General features: G+C 40.5%; 1 protein-coding gene across 1 annotated transcript in view; it reads right to left on the bottom strand.

The window, feature by feature from the left end:
• The window catches only part of NEK11 (NIMA related kinase 11), a 385800-nt gene that overhangs the window by 175146 nt on the left and 184755 nt on the right, over window positions 1–25899 (bottom strand). Inside the window, exon 5 of the mRNA XM_082258375.1 lies at window positions 22764–22890. Within this exon, the coding sequence (XP_082114501.1) occupies window positions 22764–22890 (127 nt within the window). The remainder of the gene's footprint in view (window positions 1–22763; window positions 22891–25899) is intronic.

Here is a 25899-nt window from a genome sequence, read left to right as displayed (position 1 = left end):
AGATGTATCTTCCCTTAAACTGATATTTTACAGGTACATTAGGGGCATACAACACAGCATACAGGCTTTTTTTTGTGCCAGGGAAGCCTAGTTGCTGTGTACAGTGGCCAAACATATGAATAGCTGCATGGTGGGTATATGCTGGTTTTCTCAAAAATAAGCATATAGGGTAGTGTATGGACATATTTTCTGATCACAGGAAATCGGTGTTTCGGGAACATGTATGTACGCTATCCACGGCTGGCGTCACATGCCATAGATCTTCGAACATTTAATCAAACTGGCACACCATAAGCTTAAAACAGAGCAATTTATTGTTAACTGTGTATTCAACATTTCAGAGTGTTTAGCCACTTCATTAGTCAAACAGTGTTTTAGTGTTAGGATTTCTGTAAAAAGAAGTTTATCTATGCACCTGTGATATATTGGCTTTCCTATGGAAAGGGTTTTTTTGCCTATGGGAAATGTGTGCACATTGGGGTTCTCAAATGTAGTTTAATGTACAGTATGTGGCTAGGACTAGATCATTTTTGTCATGACAATTAATTATTTATAGGTGCAGCAGTCAACATGAAAACTAAAAAATGTTTATCCACAGGATATCTAACAAAACATATAAATCCTTACATAGGTGTCTTATACTAAATTAAAAATTAATTACCGCTGTACACTTTCCATTCACTTCTGTATACCTTGTTTTGTATGCATTTACTTCTATGATTAAATAAAGGAACAGTTTGGTTGTTAAAATCAAAAATTAATGAGTGCCTTTAAAATATAACTAAAGGCAAAACTTTATTTAGTTATGAATAGAGTGGAAATAGATTAGAACGCATCTCAAGTTTTTAATGCTGTCTGAGCTCCCATTAGGGAGATTCACCCTCTCTATTTGTCTCTAAAGTAAAAAAAAAAAAAAAGATATCCAAAATTTTGGGTTGTCCCTAGAACAGTAATGTAGGGAAAATCTACCAATGAGGATACTAGTTATGGTAACCAGTGGGACCGAATGGATTCCCTTAATTTGCAGAAATTTACTCTCACTTCCTGTTTTGGAAAAGGGAAATGAAGTGAAGGTAAATCTCCCCAGTGGGACGCAGATGGTAAGAAAAACTGACAGGGTTATAACCCTCCCTTACTCTATCCAAAATAACAAAAGACTTTGCCTTTAGTTATACTGTAAGAAATCATGTTCTTAGAAAAATTACCGAAGTTCTGCTAAGGAATATCATATTATAGCATAAAAGTAACCGCACACACAAAATCTATCTTTCTGTTCGCTGGAGAAGAAGTTAGGCTTTCCATTGATATGCATTTATTGCCTCAAGAAACTGAGATTTTCTTTCAATTTAAATTTTTTTTACGACAGCTGGAAAGGAAAGCTATAATGGTTCATCTTTGTTCAAGCATTGGCCAGGACAAGCATCAGTTTCCTGGCCTGAGATGCTGGCACAGTTTTATACAAGTATCTGAACAATTTTTTGGATATGTATACATACACCTGCCACAGATCAGCCCCCTAAGGCAGCCTCTCATTTTGTGAATTTCTACAAATTTACAATGTTGCAGTCTGATCACTAGTGAAAAGCAGGCTGAGGAACAGTTACCCCTGACTGCATCCCAACTGGCAGACTTGTATGGTTTAGAGAATATTTTCTTATGAGAGCTCTTCTAAGAAGAGAAGCCTTAAGGCCTGTACACACGATACAAAAATCGGAAGGAAAATTTCATCCGACGAACAATCTGGCGATTTTCAGATTGTTAGTATGGTGCTTTTGACAGCCGATCACGGATTTTCGGATGACAAAAACTGGACGTGCAGGCTATAAAATTTTTATCGTACGTCAACACAAGTCCAATTTTCATTTAATTAGTACAGTTCTCGTCCAAAAAAAATCGTAAGAGCAAGACTAGGCATGCTCAGAAACGAAAGAACACATACAAAACAATCCAACACATGACATCACTTCTGAAGTTGAATTCTGTCGTACGAGAATTTTCGTATGAAAGCAACCTCTTCACTTTCCACATGAGACCAGCATGCAACAAAATATGGATGAAAGTCGTTCGATAATCTGATCGTGTGTACGAGGCTTTCGATTGGCTCTGATCTCAATAGCATAGGAGAGTTGTAGGGACAGACTGGTTTCTGTAAGTTTTATCTTTTTTATTTTTCATTTAATAAATAAAAACATAGCGTTCCAGGTTTTCCAAGGGACCCCCCTTCACCAGGGCTACAGGGATAATTAAATTAAAAAAATAATAAGTAACATAATCATTAGTGTCAATTTAAAGGTAATTTTGTATGAGCACTGGAATTGTTGCAATCAATGGTGAAAGACAGAAACAACTAAAACATCAGTTACAAATACAAATCAATGCTATGGTTTATACAAAAAGAAAGTAACAATAAAACATAAATAAAATATAAATCCACAAGATTCCTTTTCCCATACTGTGTCTGCTCATCATTAAGATTCCTGACTATGCCTTAACTTCAGGAAGCAAAGCCTACCAACATTGTTATTCTGTGCCTCCCATCTTCTCGATGAAACTCTATGTTTAGGAGCAAAATTTTAATGATCTGATTGTTTTGATCTTATAGCCTTGAAATATTTAGTAGGTAGGTATATAAATTATACAAATAAATATTTAATAGGAATGGGTAGGTTTAGTATGAATAGTAGGTAGGAATGTACATTATATAAAAAATATATATATACTCTAAATAAATATTTAAATGGAAATATTTAGATTTATCCAGCTCCAATGTTAGATTTATCCAGCTTCAGAGAAAGCAAAATGGTAGGAAAGCACCTGGATGTAATTGAGCTCACACAGGAGTACACTCTGTTAAGATGGTTTTCTGAAATTGCATGAGTTATTATGAAAATGTCACCCTGTATTTTATTTTTATAAGGAAAAAAAATTACCAATTTTTTAATTACAATCCCAGAAATAGATTAAACTTTTAACATTTTCAGTTAAAAATTTTTAGTAAAAAAGTCAAACAAAAGCATATCATAAAACCGTGAAATCTTCTATATTTAACATGGAAATATTATTTAACCAAAATTAATTTTCTGTTTCCTGAATATGTACCTTTCATTTAAATAGTACCTGGTGAACAGGAACTTCCTGTTATGGAGTAGAAACTATCTCCTAATTTTGCTACTGCATTATCACACTGTCACAAGCATGGCGTAAAGGATCGTGCTAACACATTACACATGCACAATCTACTGTTGTCACTATCAATAACAGGATCAGAGCAATGTGCAACCAAGGTTGGGGTCTATGTATAAAAACAGAAAGGGATTGAAAAAAACTGGAGGAGTTTAGCAGCACTAGAAAAAAAGGGATGAAAAAAATGTGAAAACATTATTTTATGAAAAAGAAACATGGTGAACGTTTACACAGTGCTTTAGCAAACTAAATGTCATTGATTTAGGGTTTACATCTACTTTAAGTTTCTGGATTTACATTGGCACTAGAGAAATGATAGCTATAATCTGACTGAATACTTACAGAAGAACTGCAGGCTGCCTACATAAGTTGTAGTAAAAACATCTTTGCAATTCTGAATCTTCCCTCCAACCACTTTGCATATTATTTTATATATAGTGTGATTCTGTACTTGCCAAATTTGCTGCAGAAATCTCCCTCCATTAGGTCTGACTGCAGCCATTTTAACTGTGGGCAGTTGAAGCTGCTGACTGTTCACTTCCTGAATTTTCACAGGCACACAAACACACACACACATATATACAGACAAACACACACACACACACACACACATATATACAGACACATTCTCACCTCTGCTTGCTTGCACATTTCTGCTCTCTTGATGAACACACATGGATCTCTGCAGCCTCCAGTTATCTCCGCCCCCATCCAGCCTTGCAACTCTTCTTGGCTCTCCTTTTACTCACCCCTCCTCCTTTGATGGCAAACTCTCACTGGAGTGATAGAGAGAGCTGTGTGTGATGTTATTTGCCTACACTTATTACTAGACAAGAAAGAAGAAGTGGGCTGTATAAGGTATTTACTGGCAAAAAAAAAAGGTTTTACTATCCAAAGGTAAAACAACAAGGGCAGCGGATTTAATAGATGGAAAGATGAAAAAATTACTGAAGGTGCGCTGTAAAGCAGAACTCCGGGCTATTTTTATTTTTACCATGCAGTGCATGGGTTAATTGCTCGTTTTGGCCTAGGGGTTCGGAGAGCCGAGATATACTCACCTAATCCACCCATCCTCCCATCGCAAGACCAGTCCCTTTGGCTCCTGTCCCCCCCATGGTCCAGAAGTCTTGTGCGGTGGGCTGTTCCTGACATCATCACACCAATAGACCAGGTCTGGACATGAAGACGTCAGGAACAGCCGACTGCTGAATGTGGGAGAGCGCAGTTTTACCAAAGATCCTCGAAGGATTGGGTGAGCAGAGGCGCTGTGTTCACCCTTAGGCAAAACAAGCATTTTTTCATATTTAGACATTTCAGTTGCAGTTTATTTCAAATGTGGCCTAAATGAGCCATGCCACACATATGGACAAGCACATTGGTACTGGAATTATGAAAGCTGGGCTAGTTTTTTAGCAGTTTGATAGCAGGAAGAAATTAACAATGATTTGACTCCTGATTATTCTGATACACTACTTTTAAGAAGGAGGTTCATGTGGGTGAGGCATACCAATACATTTTGATCTATTACTATTATTATTATTATTATTATATAGGATTTATATAGCGCAGACAATTTACGCAGCACTTTACAACTTGAGGGTAGACAGTACAAATACAATACACTTTAAAACAGTAGGAATCAGAGGGCCCTGCTCATTAGAGCTTACTATCTAAGAGGGAGGTTCAAGAGATAAAAGAGCAGTGGCGGCCGGTCTGTAGAGGGCGCAGGGGCGCCGCCCCCCCCCCCCCCCAATCTGTGGGCAAAAAAAAAAAACGTTTTTCACCCCACGTGGGGTGAGCAGAGGCGCCGATTGGCGGCCTTCTGGGGGTCATCAGAGCGCAGAGCAATGCGCCCCAACACTCCCCACTTTAGAGATGTCCTGGCTGTGATTGGTCCAGACTCCAGCCTGGACCAATCACACAGGAGGACATCCCGGGTGACGTTACGCGTGGGGGCGGTGCGTGCGTCAGTCACTCACCGTCCCGGGGGCACATCCTCACCTTCCCGCCCGCTGGCGCCGTCAGACCAGAGAGAGCCGGCGGGTGGGAGAAGAAGAAGAGGGAGTCGTTCCTCTCGGTCGGAGTGTTCTTCTCATCTGACTCGTCTGACTCAGAGGAAGCAGCACGCAGGTGACCGTGAGTGAGGTAAGTGACACCTCGGGGGGGGGGGGGGGGGGCCCGGCCCACACACTGTCTGCTATGAAGGGGGCACGCACGCACGCTGGTCTCTGCATTGATGGGGGGGCACGGTGGGCACGGCAGACAAGCTGGTCACTCACTCACTGCAAATTGATGATGAGGGCAGAGAAGCTGGTCACTGCATTGATGATGGGGGCAGACAAGCTGGTCACTGCATTCATGATGGGGGCAGACAAGCTGGTCACTGCATTTAAGATGGGGGCAGACAAGCTGGTCACTGCATTGATGATGGGGGCAGACAATCTGGTCACTGCATTGATGATGGGGGCAGACAATCTGGTCACTGCATTGATGATGGGGGCAGACAATCTGGTCACTGCATTGATGATGGGGGCAGACAAGCTGGTCACTGCATTGGTGATGGGGGCAGACAAGCTGGTCACTGCATTGGTGATGGGGGCAGACAAGCTGGTCACTGCATTGGTGATGGGGGCAGACAAGCTGGTCACTGCATTGGTGAAGGGGGCAGACAAGCTAGTCACTGCATTGGTGAAGGGGGCAGACAAGCTGGTCACTGCATTGATGGGGGCACGGCAAGCTGGTCACTGCATTGATGGGGGCACAGCGTTTTTTGCCGCAAATATTTCTTTTTGCGCCCCCCCAAAATTTTTGAGCACCAGCCGCCACTGTAAAAGAGGTAATAACTGTGGGGATGGGCTGATGAAGAAAACAAAAGTACGGTTGTTAGGTGGATGCCAGATAGGTTTCTCTGAAGAGATGTGTTTTCAGGGATCGTCTGAAAGTAGACAAAGTAGGAGAGAGTCGGATAGATGGGGGTGGAGCATTCCAGAGGATGGGAGAAGCTCGGGAGAAGTCCTGGAGGCGAGCATGGGAAGTGGTTACAAGGGAGCTAGAGAGCAGGAGGTCCTGGGAGGAATGAAGATAACGAGTTGGTTGGTATTTTGAGACCTGATTAGTGATGTAGCTGGGTGCCAAGTTATGGATGGCTTTCTAAGTTATGGTTAGTAACTTGAATTTAATTTGTTGGTTGAGTGGCAGCCAATGGAGGGATTGGCAAAGAGGGGTAGCAGACACAGAGCGGTTTGCAAGGTGGATGAGCCTGGCAGCAGCTTTCATAATGGACTGAAGGGGGGATAGTCTTTTTAACCACTTAAGCCCAGAAAGATTTTACCCCCTTCCTGACCAGGCCCTTTTTTGCAATTCGGCACTGCGTGACTTTAATGGACAATTGCGCGGTCGTGCAACACTGCACCCAAATGAAATTGATGTCCTTTTTTCCCCACAAAAAGAGCTTTCTTTTGGTGGTATTTGATCACCTGTGCGATTTTTACTTTTTGCGCTATAAACAAAAAAAGAGCGTCAATTTTGAAAAAATAACAATATTTTTCACATTTGAAATTCCCCCCAAAAAAATGTAAAAATCTAAATTTTTTAACATTTTAGGCCAATTTGTTTTCTGCTACATATGTTTGGTAAAAAAAAAATCGCAATAAGCGTATTTTGATTGGTTTGCGCAAATGTTATTGTGTTTACTAACTAAGGGAAATATTTTTGTCATTTTTGGTGGGTTTTTTTTTACGAGTAATGGCGGCGATCTGCGACATTGCGGCGGACAGATCGGACCCTTGACTGACATTTTTTATACTTTTGGGGGTACCAGTGACATTACTACAGTAATCAGTGCTATACATATGCACTATTACTGTAAAAATGACACTGGCAGGGAAGGGGTTAACTTTATTAGTGATCAAGGGGTTAAGTGTGTCCCTAGGGGCGTGCTTCTTACTGTAAAGGGGTGTGGCTAGTGATGTAACCACAGAGACATACGATCCTACATAGCAGGATCGTATGATCTCTGCAGTTAGATCAGGGAGAATGACAGGCGGCTTTGTTTACATCAGGTGCCTGCCTTTCTCCCTCTCCACGGGGAGATCGCGTGTGACCGGCGGACATCGGGTCCGCCGGTCACACGCGCGGACTTGTTAGGGAACGAGCAGGGGCGGGAGCACTAGAGGCTCACAGGCTAGCGACGTAGTACTATGTCCCTTTGCCTGTACAGGGCTGACCGACGCAGTAAATGTACTTGCGGCGGTCGGCAAGTGGTTAAAGGTAAGCCAATGAGAAGGGAGTTACAGTATTCAAGACGATTATGGAATGGGACTGTAAACTGGATGCCTCAAGTGAAGGTATACATTTTTCTAAATATTTGGGCACAAACATTACATAATCTGCTCACCTAAATGAATTACCAATTTAAAGAATAGCCAGAAATGTTTTTTTTATTACTGAGCTTTGCTAGAAAAAGTCTTTGGTCTTTGCATGGGAATCCCAAAGACTTCAAAACTTATTACTTTTAATTATATGCAATAAACATGAACCTGTCACCTAAGTCAACCTTTAACTTACTGAACATGCCATAATGATTCAGCTGAAGCATATTATGATTGAAAGCTTAAAAAAAATCAAAGATAAAAAATAAGAAAGACAGCTGCACTATGTAGCCCAGTTTCTGAATCCTAGAATTAACCATGCATATGTTATTACAATCTGCTTTTATAAACACTCAGTTATTTCAAGCAAACTTCGAAATTAAAGTTATGTATTTATTAATCCCTCCTGAACATCTAATCAGGCTCCTTCATTACTGAGATGTTTTCTAATTAAAGCTGACATTTAAAAACATAAAAGGTGATGGGGAGGAGTCTGTGGCCCCAAACCAAGTATGATTGACCAAATACAAACTCTTCTTTTTCTGAAGTTCCGCCTAATTTACATATATTTTTTGTAGAGCACTGCAATTATTTATGCAGATGTTAACATTTCTTTATAATTATGTAGAATTTTATAAAATGACTGGCCTAATGCAGCAGATGCATGGAGGGCTCTAAGCCACTAATCATCAGTCCATTAAATAAACAACCATGAGTTTTCATGCTCAACACTGGCAATAATCTACTTTTGGCAGCAGAGTTCTAATAAACAGTAGAAGTAATATAAATAAACCAATATAAAGCTGAAATTATAACAATACTAATTTGCCATTTTTGTGAGCCAGTGAGCGGAAAAATAGCTCCTATTTTTTTGTTTAGGCGAGCTATATAAAAATTCAACTAAGCAATTTTAAAGCAGGAAAGTTAGGAAAAAGAAAATCTCAGTAAGCAACTTTATTAAAAAAAATGTATTATCTGCAATATCTCTTTTTCAATGCGTTCCCCAGAATTTCCTATAAAAAGTAAAAAATCATAGGCATTGTCTAGTATTATCCATATTGTATTGGAAGCCTACATGTGTGACAGGAGTAATTTATTGAAAAAACTGACATTAATGATACTGCAAAATAGACCAGCCCAAGAAATTTAGGTAAATAACAAAGGTGGGCAAACTGTTCCTCTGAGTTTAAAAGTCAGTTGTTATTTTATTTGAGAAATATCCACTTAAAATTCCCATTCTGTAGGCTCATATGCCAAAGACTCATCAATAAAGTCCTACATTTTCTTCTATATTTTTTTTATCCAGATAAGAAATATCCTATACCCTTCTACAGAATACACACCCAGCAGAGACATCTCACAGGCTTGCATCCCCTCAGCACCATAGCAAGTGTGCTCCCAGTGTAAGCTGTACTGTGCTATGATAAAAATGAGCAAAGGCTTTAAAAGAAAACAAAATTGAGGCACGTCTCATAAAGTATCAGCCTAGTACTAACTAATATCAGGTTCTTCTTCTTCATCTTCAGTTCCCAAGAAGTGATTTGCATGAATTGGGGGGAGATGAGGGGGGGGGAGGGGGTTATAAACATCTGGATGAGGTCAGGACTTTGTGAAGGCTAGTCAACTTCCTCCACCCTAAACTCGTTCATCCATGTCTTTATGGACCTTGCTTTGTGCATTGGTCCAAATCATTTGTTGGAGGACAGATTATGGTGTGGGGTTGTTTTTCAGAGGTTGGGCTTGGCCCCTTGGTTCCAGTGAAGGGAACTCTTAGGATTTCAGCATACCAGGACAATTTGGACAATTTCATGCTCCCAACTTTGTGGAAACAGTGTAGTGATGGCCCCTTCCTGTTCCAACATGACTGCGGATCAGTGCATAAAGCAGTGGAGGAAGAACTTGACTAGCCTACACAGAGTCCTGACCTAAACCTAATAGAACACCTTTAGAATGAATTTGAGTGGGGAGTGCAAGCCAGACCTTCGGGTCCATTAGTGCCTGACCTCACAAACCCTTCTGTAAGAATGGTCAAACATTCCCATAGACACACTCCTAAACCTTGTTGAAAGCCTTCCCAGAAGAGTTGAAGCTATTATAGCTGCAAGGGTGGGCCAACTCAATATTGAACCTGTCGGGCCTGTTGGGGGTTATTAAAATAATAATAGGTAAAAAGAAAAATGATTTTAAAAGCCATGTATATTTCATATTATGCATATAAGAGATTCTGAACAGGATGGCGTCCATCTTGTTTTCAGGGTGAAACAAAGTTCATATATACTTGTTAAACAAAATGTCTCTCACAGGCTTACAAAGGGTCTATGGTTTCAACAGAGATCTTTGTATTTTTCTATGTAATCGTAAATAAGATTTCTTTTGACATCTCGATCAGATAAAACTTAGTCAGTCTGACGCTATGTTAAAGGGGGTGATATCTCAGTCTGTCTATAGGTATTCAACAATGGACAATACCCCAGTATATTCTAGCAGACATTTAAAGATGAACCATATAAGTTTTTATAGAAAACATCATCATATGTAAGATGTATATTAACGATAATACATTGTATTCTTATTAATATAGAAGTGTGAACTTGATACTTATATAATATTAGATATATAATATATATATATATAAGTATACTTTTCTATGATGTGTAAGGACTTGTGCGTCTTAAAAACAAATTACTTCATGTTAAGGCATGTGGTAGGAGTGTTTATATAAGGATTGCTTTGGACTGGTTTAGTGCTCAAGGTGTCGTAAATATTCCCAAACCTAGACTATATCTGACAGCCCTTTGGCATGGTCAAATAAGTAATTGCTTTTCACTAACCGACAGGTCAGAGGTCATGAGATAAGAAGGATGGGTAATTGTTTCAAATTATGTTAAATACAAAATCTAATGAACGGTACGATACTGCCATCTGGAGGCGAAATACCAGGTGCAGTCTTGAGATAATTTCAGATATTCCCATATAAAAATATTATATTGTGTTAAATAATATAATTATTGGAATGGCATTACTTGCCCAGGTGAATTATGGAGACACAGGTGGACATTTATGTATGTACTGGAAGTCTGGACAAAGTTTTATGTTGTGTTATATGATTAATCTCACATATAGAGAAATCATCCTTATTTTATTATCCAAGTATGGGGTTAATTATCAAAAGGGGTGTGTCTCTGACCTCACTAGTTTAGGTATAGAATATCCCGACCAATAGGGATAATGTTTCATCCCTCTGGGTTTAACTTATGGTAATTTTATAGCTCTTTGTTCTTACCATATAAAAGACCAACCCAGATGAGACATGACACTTTACACTACTGACAACACACCTCACACTTACACCACACACGCTATTACATTTTTCGATAGACTCATCCAGACATACTTCCTGGTCCATCATTCATCTGAAACTTGGAGGAAACTCCTCCCTCACTGGCATCCATCTTAGGACTCTGGTAACACCATCTTAAGTGTGGTAATTATGCCTTGCTATGTTATTTGATTTTATTCAACAATTGTTTATTCCTTCCTTATATGTTTTATATTGCATATTTAAGGGTAATGAGATTACAATCCCAGCCGTATAAGCCATAGTAGATTTTTCTCTAAAAAGCTGATTTTTGTTTTTATACATTTTTATTAATATCAGATTCAATGCATTATTTGCAATTTTAAGTCTTCCGTTTTGCATGGCTTATTCTCATTTCATCTGCAGTGGAATGACTTTGGCTATGTGATTACGCAGACCATTGTAGTCTGTTTATATAGAACATTAATTTATGGCTTATACTATACCTGGGAAGAAATGGTAATCTTGCTTTCGTTTTACTTTCGTTTTACTTTCACTTTGTTTTACTTTCACTTTCATTATTGAGCTACACATCACATTGCATTGATTGTTTGAAGTTAGTATTTTCTGTAGAGTTATCTTTTTGTGTCATTTTTTGTTTGATCATATATTGTGTTTACATGTCTGGCGAATAAATATTTTTATATATATTCCACACTGTAGACTGTACTCACTAAGATTGGTATATGCTTTTAAAAAGAAATTAATCAATTAAAAAGAATTCACGACATTGATTTATGGCAATAGGTGAAGACTCTCCTTTTTCACAGATCTTTGCTTATTAACCATAAATAAATACACTGCTATATTCAGAGCAGTATAAATATTCTGACATACTGAAGTACGAGCGCAAGATATTTATTATTAAATATTCTTACAAACCCTACAGACAAAGACAGAGATGCCTTAAAAGTTCATGTGCATGTAAAGGCAGGCATCCCAATACTTTTTGACAATATAGTGTAGAAGAAAAGGCATTTTGTGGTCTATTGGAGACGTTTTCCATATATAGTTGGTACACATGTGGAGTTGGACGTACTATATGTTTTTTTGTTTTTTTATTTTCTTTGAGATTATTTATCCTATCAAGTGGAGCACTACTAAAGATCCAAAACCAGTGAGAATGGTGTGGAATTCATGGTCTACATTGGACTATAAGGGGTTCAGGATGCCCGGAATGACACTTCTAAGGGTTGGGGTTTGAAGGATATTAACAGTTAATGCAGATTTTAAATTTGCTAATATTTGGTGAAAACCGCCTGCACAGTGAACAGTTCTATTTCCTTTAGTAAATAAACCCTATTGGGTCTTATAGTTTTCTTAAGAGATTTGAGGTTGCTGAACAGGCAGAGCAGCAGGACCTGATGACCTCTTGGCTTTATCTCTGCTGGTTGAACAGTTCACAGGTCAAGGGCTTAGTCAAGGACTTTCTCTTGGTATGTCATTATGTTTACTACATGTGCAGAGCACATCACTGCACAGACCAATGTGGCTTCTTCCTGTCCCACCCTGTGTAGTTCCTTGTCATATAATAGATAGCTATATTTAATAAAACATGTCACAAGTTGCAGGTCAAATGCCCATTAGGGCCCCATTCACACCTGAGGGTATCGATTTACTGGCCTTTATCTGCGTTTTTTTAAGTTTTTAAGCTTTTACGTTTTTTGCAGCATTTACAAGCTTTTTTTAAAATGTTTCAGAAGTTTATTACAAGCATTTTACAGCTTCCGGCATTTTTGTTTAGCCAATAGAAAGCACTAGGGGGAGGAGAGGGAGAGGAAATTAGGGGTGGAGAGCTGCTATTTGAGCATTTTACAAGTGTTCTTTTGCTCAAGTCAGGCATTTCTATTGAAGTCTATGGAGCCAAAAACGCTTGTAATCTGCCAAAAAAAGGCTCATGTACTTTTTTGAGCTTCAGGCGTTTTGCTTCAGGCGACAGAATGCTCAGATGTAAACAGGGGCCATTGAAATAAATAGGATTTTGCTTGTTGGGCGTTTTGCAGCTTCAGACCCCTTTCACACTTGTGCAACTTGTCATGCCACTTTGGATATCAAAGTTGCACAACATGTCGTTCCCCATGTTTTCTAATGATAACCATTCATATATGTGCAACTTAACCGCTTGCCGACTGCTCACAGTATATTTACTGCGGCAGTCAGTCCCTCACAGGCAGAGCGACGTAGGTCTACGTCGCTAGCCTGTGAGGCTCTGGGGAGCGAGCGATCCTGCTCCCACACGGTCACGGACCCCCCCGTGCGTGTGACCGGCGGACCCGATGTCCGCCGGTCACTCGGCGATCATCGGGGGAGAGGGAGAAAGTCAGGCGGCTTATGTAAACAAGCCACCTGTCATTCTCCCCGGTGTAGAAACACTGATCACACAGTTCTACAATGTAGGACCGTTGATCAGTGTTCCTACAGCTCAAGCCACAGCCAATCACAGTAAGAATCACGCCCTTAGGGACACACACAGCCCCTCCCTCTCAAATAAAGTTAACCCCTTCACTACCAGTGTATTTTTACAGTAACAGTGCATATGTATAGCACTGATTACTGTAGAAATGTCACTGGTAACCCAAAAAGTGTCAAAAATGTCAGTCAAGGGTCCGATCTGTCCGCCGCAATGTCGCAGTACCGCAAAAAAAATCGCAGATCGCCGCCATTACGCGTAAAATAAAAAAACAACAAAAATGACAAAAATCTTTCCCTTTGTTAGTAAACGCGATAACTTTTGCGCAAACCAATCAAAATACGCTTTTTGCGATTTTTTTTTTTACCAAACATAGCATAAAACATTTTGGGGGGGAATTTCATATAAAAAAATGTGAAAAATATTGTTAATTTTGCAAAATTGACGCTCTTTTTTTGTTTATAGCGCATGATCAAAAAATCGCACAGGTGATCAAATACCACCAAAAGAAAGCTCTGTTTGTGGGGAAAAAAGGACGTCAAATTTGTTTAGGTACAGTGTCGCACAACCGCGCAATTGTCCGTTAAAATCACGCAGTGCCGAATCGTAAAATACCCCCTGGTCTTTTAGCAGCCAAATCCTCCGGGACTTAAGTGGTTAAAGTTGCAGGAATTTCAGAGTAGTTCATGCACTACTTTGGTCCGACTTTCATGCAACTTGAGGGCCATAGATGTCAATGTTAACCCTCAGAAGTTGCATGAAAGTCATACCTGAATGTTATACAATTGTTGTGTGCAACAGTTGTCCATTAAAACTGGTAAAAGCCAAAGTCATATCCAAGTTGCACCCATCCAAAATTGTGTCAAAGTTGCATCAAAGTTACACCAAAGTTGCACTCCAAAGTCGACGCAACTTTGGAGTCGTACAAGTGTGAAACAGGCCCAAAGGAACTTATAATCTCCAAATACAAGTGGAATGCGCCTGCATTTTTCCTTAAACACAAGTCCCTAAAACTGTCACAAAAGCACACTAATATACTTTGGAAATAATTTTGGGAGAGGTTAGGTAACCTGTAAAACAGTTAAAGAAAAAAATACTTCTGCTATTATTTAATGCAACAATGTATTTTATTCATATTTATGATAAGTAATTTTTATTTGTTTCAGTAATTATATTCGAAGTATACCTAATCATGTTCCGGTCTGCTGTCTTTTCAGCTATAAATGTTTGTATACATTATTAAGTGAACTACTTATGTACGTGTATCATTCCAATTATGTAATTAAATTCATATAGATTTGTAAACAACTGCTGTGCAGAAAGCATCAGGTGCACAGGGATTTTAGTACTGCGTACCTGAACTCCAGACATACCATCTGTTGGATCACCCTGAGGCCCCACAAAGTGAAGACGGATGGATGATGATTAATCGAATAGGCAACTAGGACATCAGAATCCTAGCACTACATGAGTAAACCTGGATTCACATTTCCAAAATGTATTCTACATGCTTGACCTATTAGTGGTAAATATTTGACTGTGTAGTCATTTCGTTTTTTTTTGCAGGATAGCATGCTGAATTCCAAAATATACTGATTGGTGTTTATGTGAAAATGTATAGACAACTACATGTTTATACAGTGGGTACGGAAAGTATTCAGACCCCCTTAAATTTTTCACTCTGTTATATTGCAGCCATTTGCTAAAATCATTTAGGTTCATTCTTCTTCCTCATGAATGTACACATAGCAGAATTGTTGACATTGTTGCAGATTTATTAAAAAAGAAAAACTAAAAATATCACATGGTCCTGAGTATTCAGACCCTTTGCTGTGACACTCATATATTTAACTCAGGTGCTTTCCATTTCTTTCTGATCATCCTTGAGATGGTTCTACACCTTCATTTGAGTCCAGCTGTGTTTGATTATACTGATTGGACTTGATTAGGAAAGCCACACACCTGTCTATATAAGACCTACCAGATCACAATGCATGTCAGAGCAAATGAGAATCATGAGGTCAAAGGAACTGCCTGAAGAGCTCAGAGACAGAATCGTGGCAAGGCACAGATCTGGCCAAGGTTACAAAAAGATTTCTGCTGCACTTAAGGTTCCTAAGAGCACAGTGGCCTCCATAATCCTTAAATGGAAGACGTTTGGGACGGCCAGAACCCTTCCTAGAGCTGGCCGTCTGGCCAAACTGAGCTTTCGGGGGAGAAGAGCCTTTGTGAGAGAGGTAAAGAAGAACCCAAAGATCACTGTGGCTGAGCTCCAGAGATGCAGTCAGGAGATGGGAGAAAGTTGTAGAAAGTCAGAAAGTCAACCATCACTGCAGCCCTCCACCAGTCGGGGCTTTATGGCAGAGTGGCCCGACGGAAGCCTCTCCTCAGTGTAAGACACATGAAAGCCCGCATGGAGTTTGCTAAAAACACCTGAAGGACTCCAAGATGGTGAGAAATAAGATTCTCTGGTCTGATGAGACCAAAATAGAACTTTTTGGCCTTAATTCTAAGCGGTATGTGTGGAGAAAACCAGGCACTGCTCATCACCTGTCCAATACAGTCCCAACAGTGAAGCATCATGCTGTGGGGGTGTTTTTCAGCTGCAGGGACAGGACGACTGGTTGCAATCGAGGGAAAGATGAATGCGGCCAAGTACAGGGATATCCTGGACAAAAACCTTCTCCAGAGTGCTCTGGACCTCAGACTGGGCCGAAGGTTTACCTTCCAACAAGACAATGACCCTAAGCACACAGCTAAAATGACGAAGGAGTGGCCTCACAACAACTCCGTGACTGTTCTTGAATGGCCCAGCCAGAGCCCTGACTTAAACCCAATTGAGCATCTCTGGAGAGACCTAAAAATGTCTGTCCACCAACGTTTACCATCCGACCTGGCAGAACTGGAGAGGATCTGCAAGGAGGAATGGCAGAGGATCCCCAAATCCAGGTGTGAAACACTTGTTGCATCTTTCCCAAAAAGACTCCTGGCTGTATTAGATCAAAAGGGGGCTTCTACTAAATACTGAGCAAAGGGTCTGAATACTTAGGACCATGTGATATTTCAGTTTTTCTTTTTAAATAAATCTGCAACAATGTCAACAATTCTGTGTTTTTCTGTCAGTATGGGGTGCTATGTGTACATTCATGAGGAAGAAGAATGAACCTAAATGATTTTAGCAAATGGCTGCAATATAACAAAGAGTGAAAAATTTAAGGGGGTCTGAATACTTTCCGTACCCACTGTAAGTCTACATTCACCACTTTAGCTCATATTGATTGTGCAAAGATCCTGAAATATTACTGCATGTCAGTTTCATTCCAAATGTCACCCGATCCGCTGGACGGATGGCGAACTTATTGCTATACGTCTATTTTTAGCGGATTTTATCAACTCAGATGCCTGCGGGTATCAGCGGCCACGTGTCTGCTGAATCCGCCGCCCCTTATAAAGATCAATAGGAGATCGGATCGGGTACACCTGGAAAATGGACAGGCAAACCCGATCAGTCCACTGGTGTGAAAGGGACCTTAAATGATAGCCAACATCTGCAGGAGATTTTCAGTAGTAGTTTTAACTGCACTGCAAAATGAAATACAATAGTGAGATTTTCAGACAATGCTTCCGAGAAATATTTTCATATAACTCTTTCCAAAAGTTTTACATGGCTTGCCTATAAGTGAATGCCCAACCTACTAGACATAATCACATGGCTTTTGCTGAACCCAAAAACTTGTGCACAGCATAGGGTTGCCACCTCATCCCTTTAAACCAGGACACACATTATTTACACAGGTTCTGAGGCTGGTTAAGGTGGTAATCAATCTCAGTGCCTTATGTGCATTATTTTAGCCTCAGAACCTGTGTAATTAATATGTGTCCTGGTTTAAAGGGATGAGGTTTCAGCCTACTGGTCCTCATCAGCAGGGGACTGCTGGATCTAGCCACCATTTTTAAAGCTTCATTGTAAACAAAAGAAAAGTTGCAGGAGCTTCTTGCTGTATCTGAGGATTTTATTAGGAAACAGCATATATAAAGTGGGTTGCAGCTAATGGATGCATTAAAGCAGTAGTATTAATTGTTCTGAGTCCCCCTGTAACATAATTTCCTTAACTGTCGATCCTGCAGGTAGATATGCTATTTTTCCACTTCCTGTAATAGGGTGACAACACGTTTTTCCACAGTGAAATCACACAGCAGTGTAGACACCTTAGACCAGTGGTACTAAACTCCACTCCTCAGGACCCACTAATAGGCCAGATTTTAAGTATTACCTTGGGGAGATGCAGACTAGAGTACTGCAATCACTGAGCAGCAAATTATATCACCTGTGATGTATTTCAGTTAGCTTGCAAACCTGGCCTGTTAGTGGGTCCCGAGGACCGGAGTTGAGAACCACTGCCCTAGACGGTGTAGTAACATGTCGTTTTAAATGGACTTTAAATAAACAAATGAAAGTTCTATTAAACCCAAAAGCAAACATTTATTATATTGCAGCTTACCACTTCTTAGATGTGATGGCTGCTTTCATTTTCTTTTTTGAACTTTCTTTCTTTTAGTTTTTTTTTTTTTTTTTATAATTTAGGAGTTACAAAAAGGTCAACAGTAAAATACAGTTATGACAGAATTTACCAAGCATTAGAGAAGGAGAGACATACTCATAAAAGGGCTTTCTTTCTTTCTTTTATTTGCACCTGATGATCCTGCCAGTAAGTCTGTGATTTTCCAACAGAACAAGCTGTCCTGCAAATATAGCAGTTGCAGGGTTGAGACAAACCATTTAAAAGAGATGTATGTTTTTTTTATTATTATTATTCATACTTACCTAGGTGGATGGAGCATTAGTCTGATGCTGCATCTGTCCCCCAGCGCCTCTAACACTGAGAACTGAGCGATCAAACACCGCTGATCACTTGGTTCTCACAGCTCCCCAAGCAGAGAGCTGCTGACTGTCAGTCACCAGCTCTGTGCTCTGCCCCTCCTCGCTCACTGGAGCGCTGGGCTGTGGAAGGGGTGGGAGCAGCCAGCTCAGGCTCTCAGCAGCTCACTGAGAGGCTGAACTGGGTGTCGGTCCAGGCATGTGTGCGGATCCCGACTCCATGGTCGTGATGACGCCCGAGCCTGGACCGACTCTGAGACGTCAGCAGAGAGCGGACTTCAGACTGCTCTCTGCAGAAAATGGGTCACAGGAGTGCAAAACAAACTGCACTCCTCTGATCCACAGGAAAAGTACAGCCAAACGAGTTTTGGCTGTACTTCTCCTTTAACACTGACAGGGGTGCTTACAATAATCAACTTTAATTTATCTAAAACTTTTACACCAAAAAGAAAAACTGTTTGCTTTAACTGCTTTTAAAGTTTTAGCTGGAGTTTGGATTTAATTTGTTAGTCTATTAAAATCTGCTAGTACATCCAACACTTCCCTCCCCCAAAATTAACAATGCTGCTGTCCAAAGGTGTCCCTGATGCTCCTTCATTCAGAGTGTAGGCACTCTAATACAGGTGCATTACTGGCCAAATCACCAGGTTAAAACATTGGGGAAAAGGCTTAAAAAATACAAATGCAGCCACCACATATAATGATTGGTAAGCTGCAATATATTACAATTTTTGATTTTGAGTTTAATACTGCTTGAAAGCCTAGCTCCAGTTTTTATGAAAAGACTAATGCCCCGTACACACGTGCAGATTATCTGAAGACTTTTGTCTTCATATTTACCTTTTCTATGTAGTGCAATGGCGTGCCGGATTGCATACAAATTGAAAGTGTTTAGGTTTGACCTCATATTATATGGTTTTGGTAACAAAAGTCTTCAGATAATCTGCACGTGTGTACGGGGCATTAAGCTCAATAAATAAACGCTGACAGCTGCAAGCACCTTAGTGTTAAATGGTTTGTCCTAACCCATGTACTGTATCCTCATTTGCTGGACCTGGCCTGTTAACCACTTAAGCCCCGGAAGATTTTACCCCCTTCCTGACCAGGGGGTATTTTGCGATTCGGCACTGCGTGATTTTAACGGACAATTGCGCGGTCGTGCGACGCCGTACCTAAACGAATTTGACGTCCTTTTTTTCCCACAAACAGAGCTTTCTTTTGGTGGTATTTGATCACCTGTGCGCTTTTTTGATCATGCGCTATAAACAAAAAAAAGAGCGTCAATTTTGCAAAAATAACAATATTTTTCACATTTTTTATATGAAATTCCCCCCCAAAAAAATGTAAAAATCAAAATTTTTTAACATTTTCGGCCAATTTGTTTCATGCTACATATGTTTGGTAAAAAAAAAAAAAATCGCAAAAAGCGTATTTTGATTGGTTTGCGCAAAAGTTTTACTAACAAAGGGAAAGATTTTTGTCATTTTTGTTGTTTTTTTTAACGCGTAATGGTGGCGATCTGCGATTTTTTTTGCGGTACTGCGACATTGGGGCGGACTGATCGGACCCTTGACTGACATTTTTGACACTTTTGGGGTTACCAGTGACATTACTGCAGTAATCAGTGCTATACATATGCACTGTTACTGTAAAAATACACTGGTAGTGAAGGGGTTAACTTTATTTGAGAGGGAGGGGCTGTGTGTGTCCCTAGGGGCGTGATTCTAACTGTGATTGGCTGTGGCTTGAACTGTAGGAACACTGATCAACGGTCCTACATAGTAGAACCGTATGATCAGTGTTTCTACACAGGGGAGAATGACAGGCGGCTTGTTTACACTAGCCGCCTGACTTTCTCCCTCTGCAGCGACGATCGCAGAGTGAGGAGCGGGAGCGCGCCTCCGGCGGCGCACGCTCGCTCCCCAGAGCCTCCCAGGCTAGTGACGTTTATATACGTCACTTTGCCTGTGAGGGGCTGACCGCCGCAGTATATCTACTTGCGGCGGACGGCAAGTGGTTAAAGAACTGTTTGGCCTGGTAAAGGAATTGGAAAATAATTGCTTGTTCACATTGATTGTGGCTGTGAAAGCGTGTGACTTCCTCTGAAATTGCACGATTTCAAAGGTGCATGTCAGTGCGACTTCAGGTGTGATTTAGAAGACATCTGTGTGGTTAAAAGCACAGATGTCGGTTTGGAGAAAAAAAAAAGCACAGATGTCTATGCAAGCTGCACCTGAAATCGCCACAAGTAGTGCAGGAACTACTTTTTCAAATCATGGCAGTGCCTCAAACTCAGCCTCACACTGATTTGAACAGTGCCATTGCCAACAATAGGGTGCGACTTGTCATGCGATTTGACCTTTCAATCCGATGTGAACGGGGGCTAAAAAAACTACTTGAAGGATCAACAGCTGATAAAACTATGTCATGGGGGGACAAAAACTGCTAGTGAGAGATTGCAGCATAAATGTCATTTTTGTAATTTTTCCCATAGTTACACTTAAATTCTCAGTTTTGACTGGATGATAATCTTTAACCAACATAGAAGAATCTAAAAAAATCTAAAGGGTTTAGAATCAGACAAATATATCACACAGGCAAAGAAAATTACAATAAAATGCTGAAATACTGTAGGTGCAATAATCCAAAAGCCACGTATGCCTTTATAATTTAGAATTAATATCCCAAAGATTTATTAGCATTATCTCATTTAAGTACTGTCCATAGTATTTTTTTATTTGTATAAAAGTTAAATTTCAGGGTAAGCCCATTCTTTTGGGTCGAAGCAGTACCCTAAGAAGAAGGGGGTAGATTCCTGAAAGCTTGTCCTGAAAATATCTGCTAGTGATAATAAATAAAGTATTATGCACAGTACTCAATTGTGTTGTTGCGAATGCACTAATCACCCAAGACATTATCATTATCATAAGACTATGCATGCAACTGGCAGTGGTTGCTGGTGCTAAATATTTTGGGGGGGGGAGAGTAACAAATAAACCTCATCCCCTCACTTGCACTGCCACCCCTCCCCCATGGATGACAGATGGGAAGGAGGCCTTACCTTGGGAGATGAGGAGGGGTGGGGCTTCTGCTCCTCGCTCTACCCAAGGGAAGATCCGGGGGTTCTCCTCCCGGCCGAACAGACAAGCTTCTCCTCCCGGCCGAACAGACAGGCTTCTTCTCCCATCCGAACAGAAAGTGGGTCCTGATTGGCTGGGAGTCCTAAGACTCCCTGGCAAATTAGGTCTCAGGACCTGCTTCCTGATTGGCCAGGAGGAGAATCAGGAAGACAATAGCGAATAATAATTCGCTATTGTCACACAACTGAGTGGGCTCAAGGCACAGTGCTCTGCACCCCGAGCCTGCCCTTTTTATAATCCAATTAGAGCCTCAGGCTCTAATCATGTGTTTCCAAAAAAAAAAAAAAACCTATTGGAATCCATGCGTCTGGTGCCCTGCATGGAGATTAGGGTGCATGGATTAGGGGGGTGGCGCCCCTGCACCCCTTATGGACGAGCCGCCACTGGCATCTGGTCTCTGGAAGCTTGAAATGTTAGCAGGTAGGAAATCTAGTATAAAGGTGAATATACCAACGCTATGGCTATGTTTGACGTGCTCTAATCCTAACAGTGCATCAATTCTACAGTAATATAAAATTACAAAACCAAAAACATAAATTGTAATTAAAAATATAAATGTGAATGAAGCTGCTGCTATAGTGAAAGGTCAATTGACCTCATAAGCTATCCACAAAAATGTAATTAATTTCAGCACTGCTTCCACATATTAAACACTTTAGTTATTTCCTGAAGTAACGAGAAAGAGAGGAGTAGGAGGTTTTGGGAGTGGTAGGAGGGGTTTACTGTTAGAGTAACAACCAGTCACGAGGGCCCCCAGCTTCTGAAGACGCCCAGTGGGAGGGGCGAAACACGTCAAGCGGGGAGAGGATAGTGACGTCAATGAGCCAGGGCAGCAATCCCTAACTACATACATGCTTGAACTTTTCTACCTCTTTGTAAGTGCATTTGCTTTTAACATTTTAATAGATTAAAACGGTATCATGCTTTGGATATCTCTTTTCATTGGACCATACACCATCACTATACTGAAAGCCTGTTAACCGAAGGAGAAGGAAGGAGTCATAACCATCCATTAGGGACACATAATATGCTGTTTTGAATCATATTGCTGGTGAGTAGGGAATTCAGGTGGGGAGCACAGAGTGGCTCCTTGGATTTTCACCACAAAGAGCCTTCAACACTAATGATTTGTACTGATGGACTTTTGTTCTATTATTGAATGCACTAGCACACTTTATGTATAGATGCACATAATTTAAGTGTTTAATATGTGGAAGCAGCGCTGAGTTTAATTACATTTCTGTGGATAATAATAAATCTAGAAAATAGCATGCACATAAATTTAGCTCATGTGAATTGGCTACAGACAAACACAAATTCCTTCTTTGTCCCTATTATTGCCATTGTATTGGGAATGAGCGTAGAACCTTGCACTAGAGAATAACTCTACACTTCCCAGTCGCTCTGATGAACGCCTACTCACCAAATGTCAGACTTTGAATCGTATCCCTGGTGTTTCAAGACTTCAGGGCTCATATAGTATGGAGTCCCGGTGAAAGTTGTTGCCAGGTCACTGGATCCCATCAGAAGACGAGAAACCCCAAAATCCCCTGGAAACATTTGGAATAAATAATAAAATAAACAACATATGTGCTAGGGTACTATGTATATGATAAAATCATTGTATCATGTTAAATGCCAGTTGGAGCTGTGTAAACACATCCATAATAAATGTTGCACTTTAGCAAAGAGTCATAATTAGATTTACCATCACTGCATATTTTGTCTTAATTATTTTCATTAAAATCCGTGGGTCTCAGCAAAGGGGGTAAATAAAATGTTTATAGAAATGAAAAACAATACAAAAAAAAAAAAATATTTTTATAGCGTCAACAGTTTGTGCAGCACTTCACAAAACAAATAGATAGACAGTACAGTTACATTACAATTCAAGACTAGAGAATTAGGTGCACCCTGATTGTGAGAGCATACAATCTAAAAAGGAAGTGCAAGTAATACAAAAGTTAGTAACTGTGTGGGGATGAGTTGTATGAGAAAGATAAAATTTCAGTTGTTGGGTAGAGGTTTCAGTTGTTAGGTAGAGGTGGGAAAGGCTTCTCTGAAGAGAGGGGTGTTCAGGGATTGCCTAAACAAAGTTAGGGGTTGATTTACTAAAGGGAAATAGACTGTACAGTTGCATTCCACAAGAGCAGTTGCTCTAGAGCTTAGTAAGGCTCCATGTACACAGGACGTTGTTAAAAGTCCCTTTGAATGCTGGAATTTTTAGGACGTTTGAAACGTCCGTTAGGTCGCGTTTGCACCCACGTTTAGCGTGCATTTAGCGGGCGTTTGCGTTTAGAACCGTTAAAAATTATTCCTCTTTAAAATGGAAAAACGCGAACGCTAAACGCGGGTCATCGCGCTCGGTCGCGTTTTTGCATTTGAAACGCCGGGAAACACGCGTTCGAACGCAAATAATTGCTGTCCAAAAAACGTCCCTGAACTCAACTGCCTGCAAATGACTGTAAACGACCCTGTGTACATGGACAGATAAGATAACATGTAGGTGGGTTCAGGGGCTTCTGAAAAAAACGCCCAACTGCTCCTAAACGGCCATTTACAACGTCCCGTGTACATGGAGCCTTAATGAGGGAGAGCTCTGCTGACTTTCATCATCCAATCAGTTCATCTCGCAGTTTATGGGCCTGGACAACAACCTGTCAAATCCACTAAGAAATAGTGGATCTGGAAGCAAGAGAACCCGTTTTAGGATCTTCTGGAATAACAAAGAATGTGTGGAAACAGTAGTTGAGAGGTAAAACCTCAAAATATCCAGGCAATGCAGAGAGATCTCTTTGAGGAGAAAAAATATTGGACACAGAAAAGGTTACACAATATCCTCATTAAAGTAAAAGGCAGTAACTACTTTGGATAAAAAGGAGGTCATTGGTCTAAAAAAATCATTGGCCTATGTAAAATAAACTTATCTGACCAAAGTGATAGCCTTAACAAAGGCTATCTTACAAGGAGAGGTCATTAAATGAGTAGGTTCAAACAGGGTTCTTTGTAACACCCACAATACTAGATTTAATTCTAACGATTGGAGTGGAGAAACAACAGTGTATCAATATTTGTAACAGAAGAAGCCATTTCCCAGAGTATTTCAGTCCAGAGACAGACTGGATTTGTCCCACACTGTGATAAGGTTCCATTGCAAGACTCTTGAGTAGAAATGAGCAATGGAACCACATCAAATGTGAATACCATAGGCCCAAGAACTTGCATGCAGCCCCGTAGGGAAGGCCAAACTCAGGATTGAAGTTGCTTATTTTGACTGCGTAGCTTCATCAACATTTCTTTGGGTAGGAAAACCTTGGTCTTAGGGATATCCAGGGCATGTATGATCGACACATAGGATTCCAAGGCAAAGGAAATCTGCTCTTGTAGCAGCAGATTGTCCAGGTATTTTAGGACTGGAAAACCTATGAGACAAATATGGCATAGAACTGTTGCGAAGACCTTTGTGAAAATTCTCAAACTTGAAAAGAAAATGTTGAGGACCTGGAAATATAAGAGTGTGTATTTACACATCTCTTATGCCGATGGATGCCAAGAAGGTTCCACAATGAAGGTAGACATTAACAAACCAAAAGGATTTAGTGTAAAACATTTGAAGGGTCTTCAAGTGCAAAATGCCTACTTTCGGTTCTATAACTGTAACAGGTATGAATACAAATACCAACCCCTACATCACTACTGTGCCCTGTAGGATTATAGTATAACATAGGTAGGTGGGAGGAAACAAGGGGCCCAGACTTTCGATACCTCAAAGTGTGTTGCCTGCAAAAGATTCTTCTACAGTGGTATCTCTTAAACACAATGAGAATAGACAGCATGGACAGAGGCACAGGATGAGTACTAACTGTCTTCTTTTACATGTAATTCTTTTTCTTTACCTTTGTTTTAAGAAACTGAGTTGCTTTAAAGTAAATTTACCTTGACATTTATTGTGCCTAAAAGTAACAGCAATGCTAAACCTTGTGGTACCAAAAATGTACTTGTGTTAGTTTTCAGATAAGTTTCAATGTACCTGTGAAGCCTTTTGGATCCTTGGCCCAAGCTCTACACATGGGACTTCAAATTTGTGAATAAAGCGGAGTTCCACCCTGGGAAAGTTTTTTTTTAATAAAAATACCCCCAGGACAGTCAGGGCTAGTGCATTCCACAATGGCTAGCCTCTGATCTGTCCCGGGTTGCACTTACCTTTTGGAAGAAATACTTACCTTGAAAATGTAATGTCCAGCGCTGCCATCTCAGGTGTGGGCAGCTTGAAGCCAGCGTGATCCTCTTCTGTGTCCTCTTCCATCTTCTTCTGTCCCACGATGCACTGCACCGGCCCCGGCGTCACTTCCGGTGTCGCAGCGTCATCCCTGCACAGCTTCTGGGCATGCCCAGAAGCTGTTTAGCAAGGTATGACGGCACCTGCACCGGAACTGACGTTGGGGCCGGTGAAGGCGAATTGATTCCTGGGAGCGATGACGTTAAGCTCCCAGGAATCATTGCAAGCCAGGAAGTGACGAATCGCCGTGGCCACCGAGGGGAGGAAGAGGAAGTAAGGT

The sequence above is a fragment of the Pelophylax lessonae genome, assembly GCF_965119305.1.
Source record: "Pelophylax lessonae genome assembly, chromosome: 5".
Classification (NCBI taxonomy): domain Eukaryota; kingdom Metazoa; phylum Chordata; class Amphibia; order Anura; family Ranidae; genus Pelophylax; species Pelophylax lessonae.
Note: the sequence above shows the minus strand (reverse complement) of the source record. Positions and strands in the feature narration are given on the sequence as shown.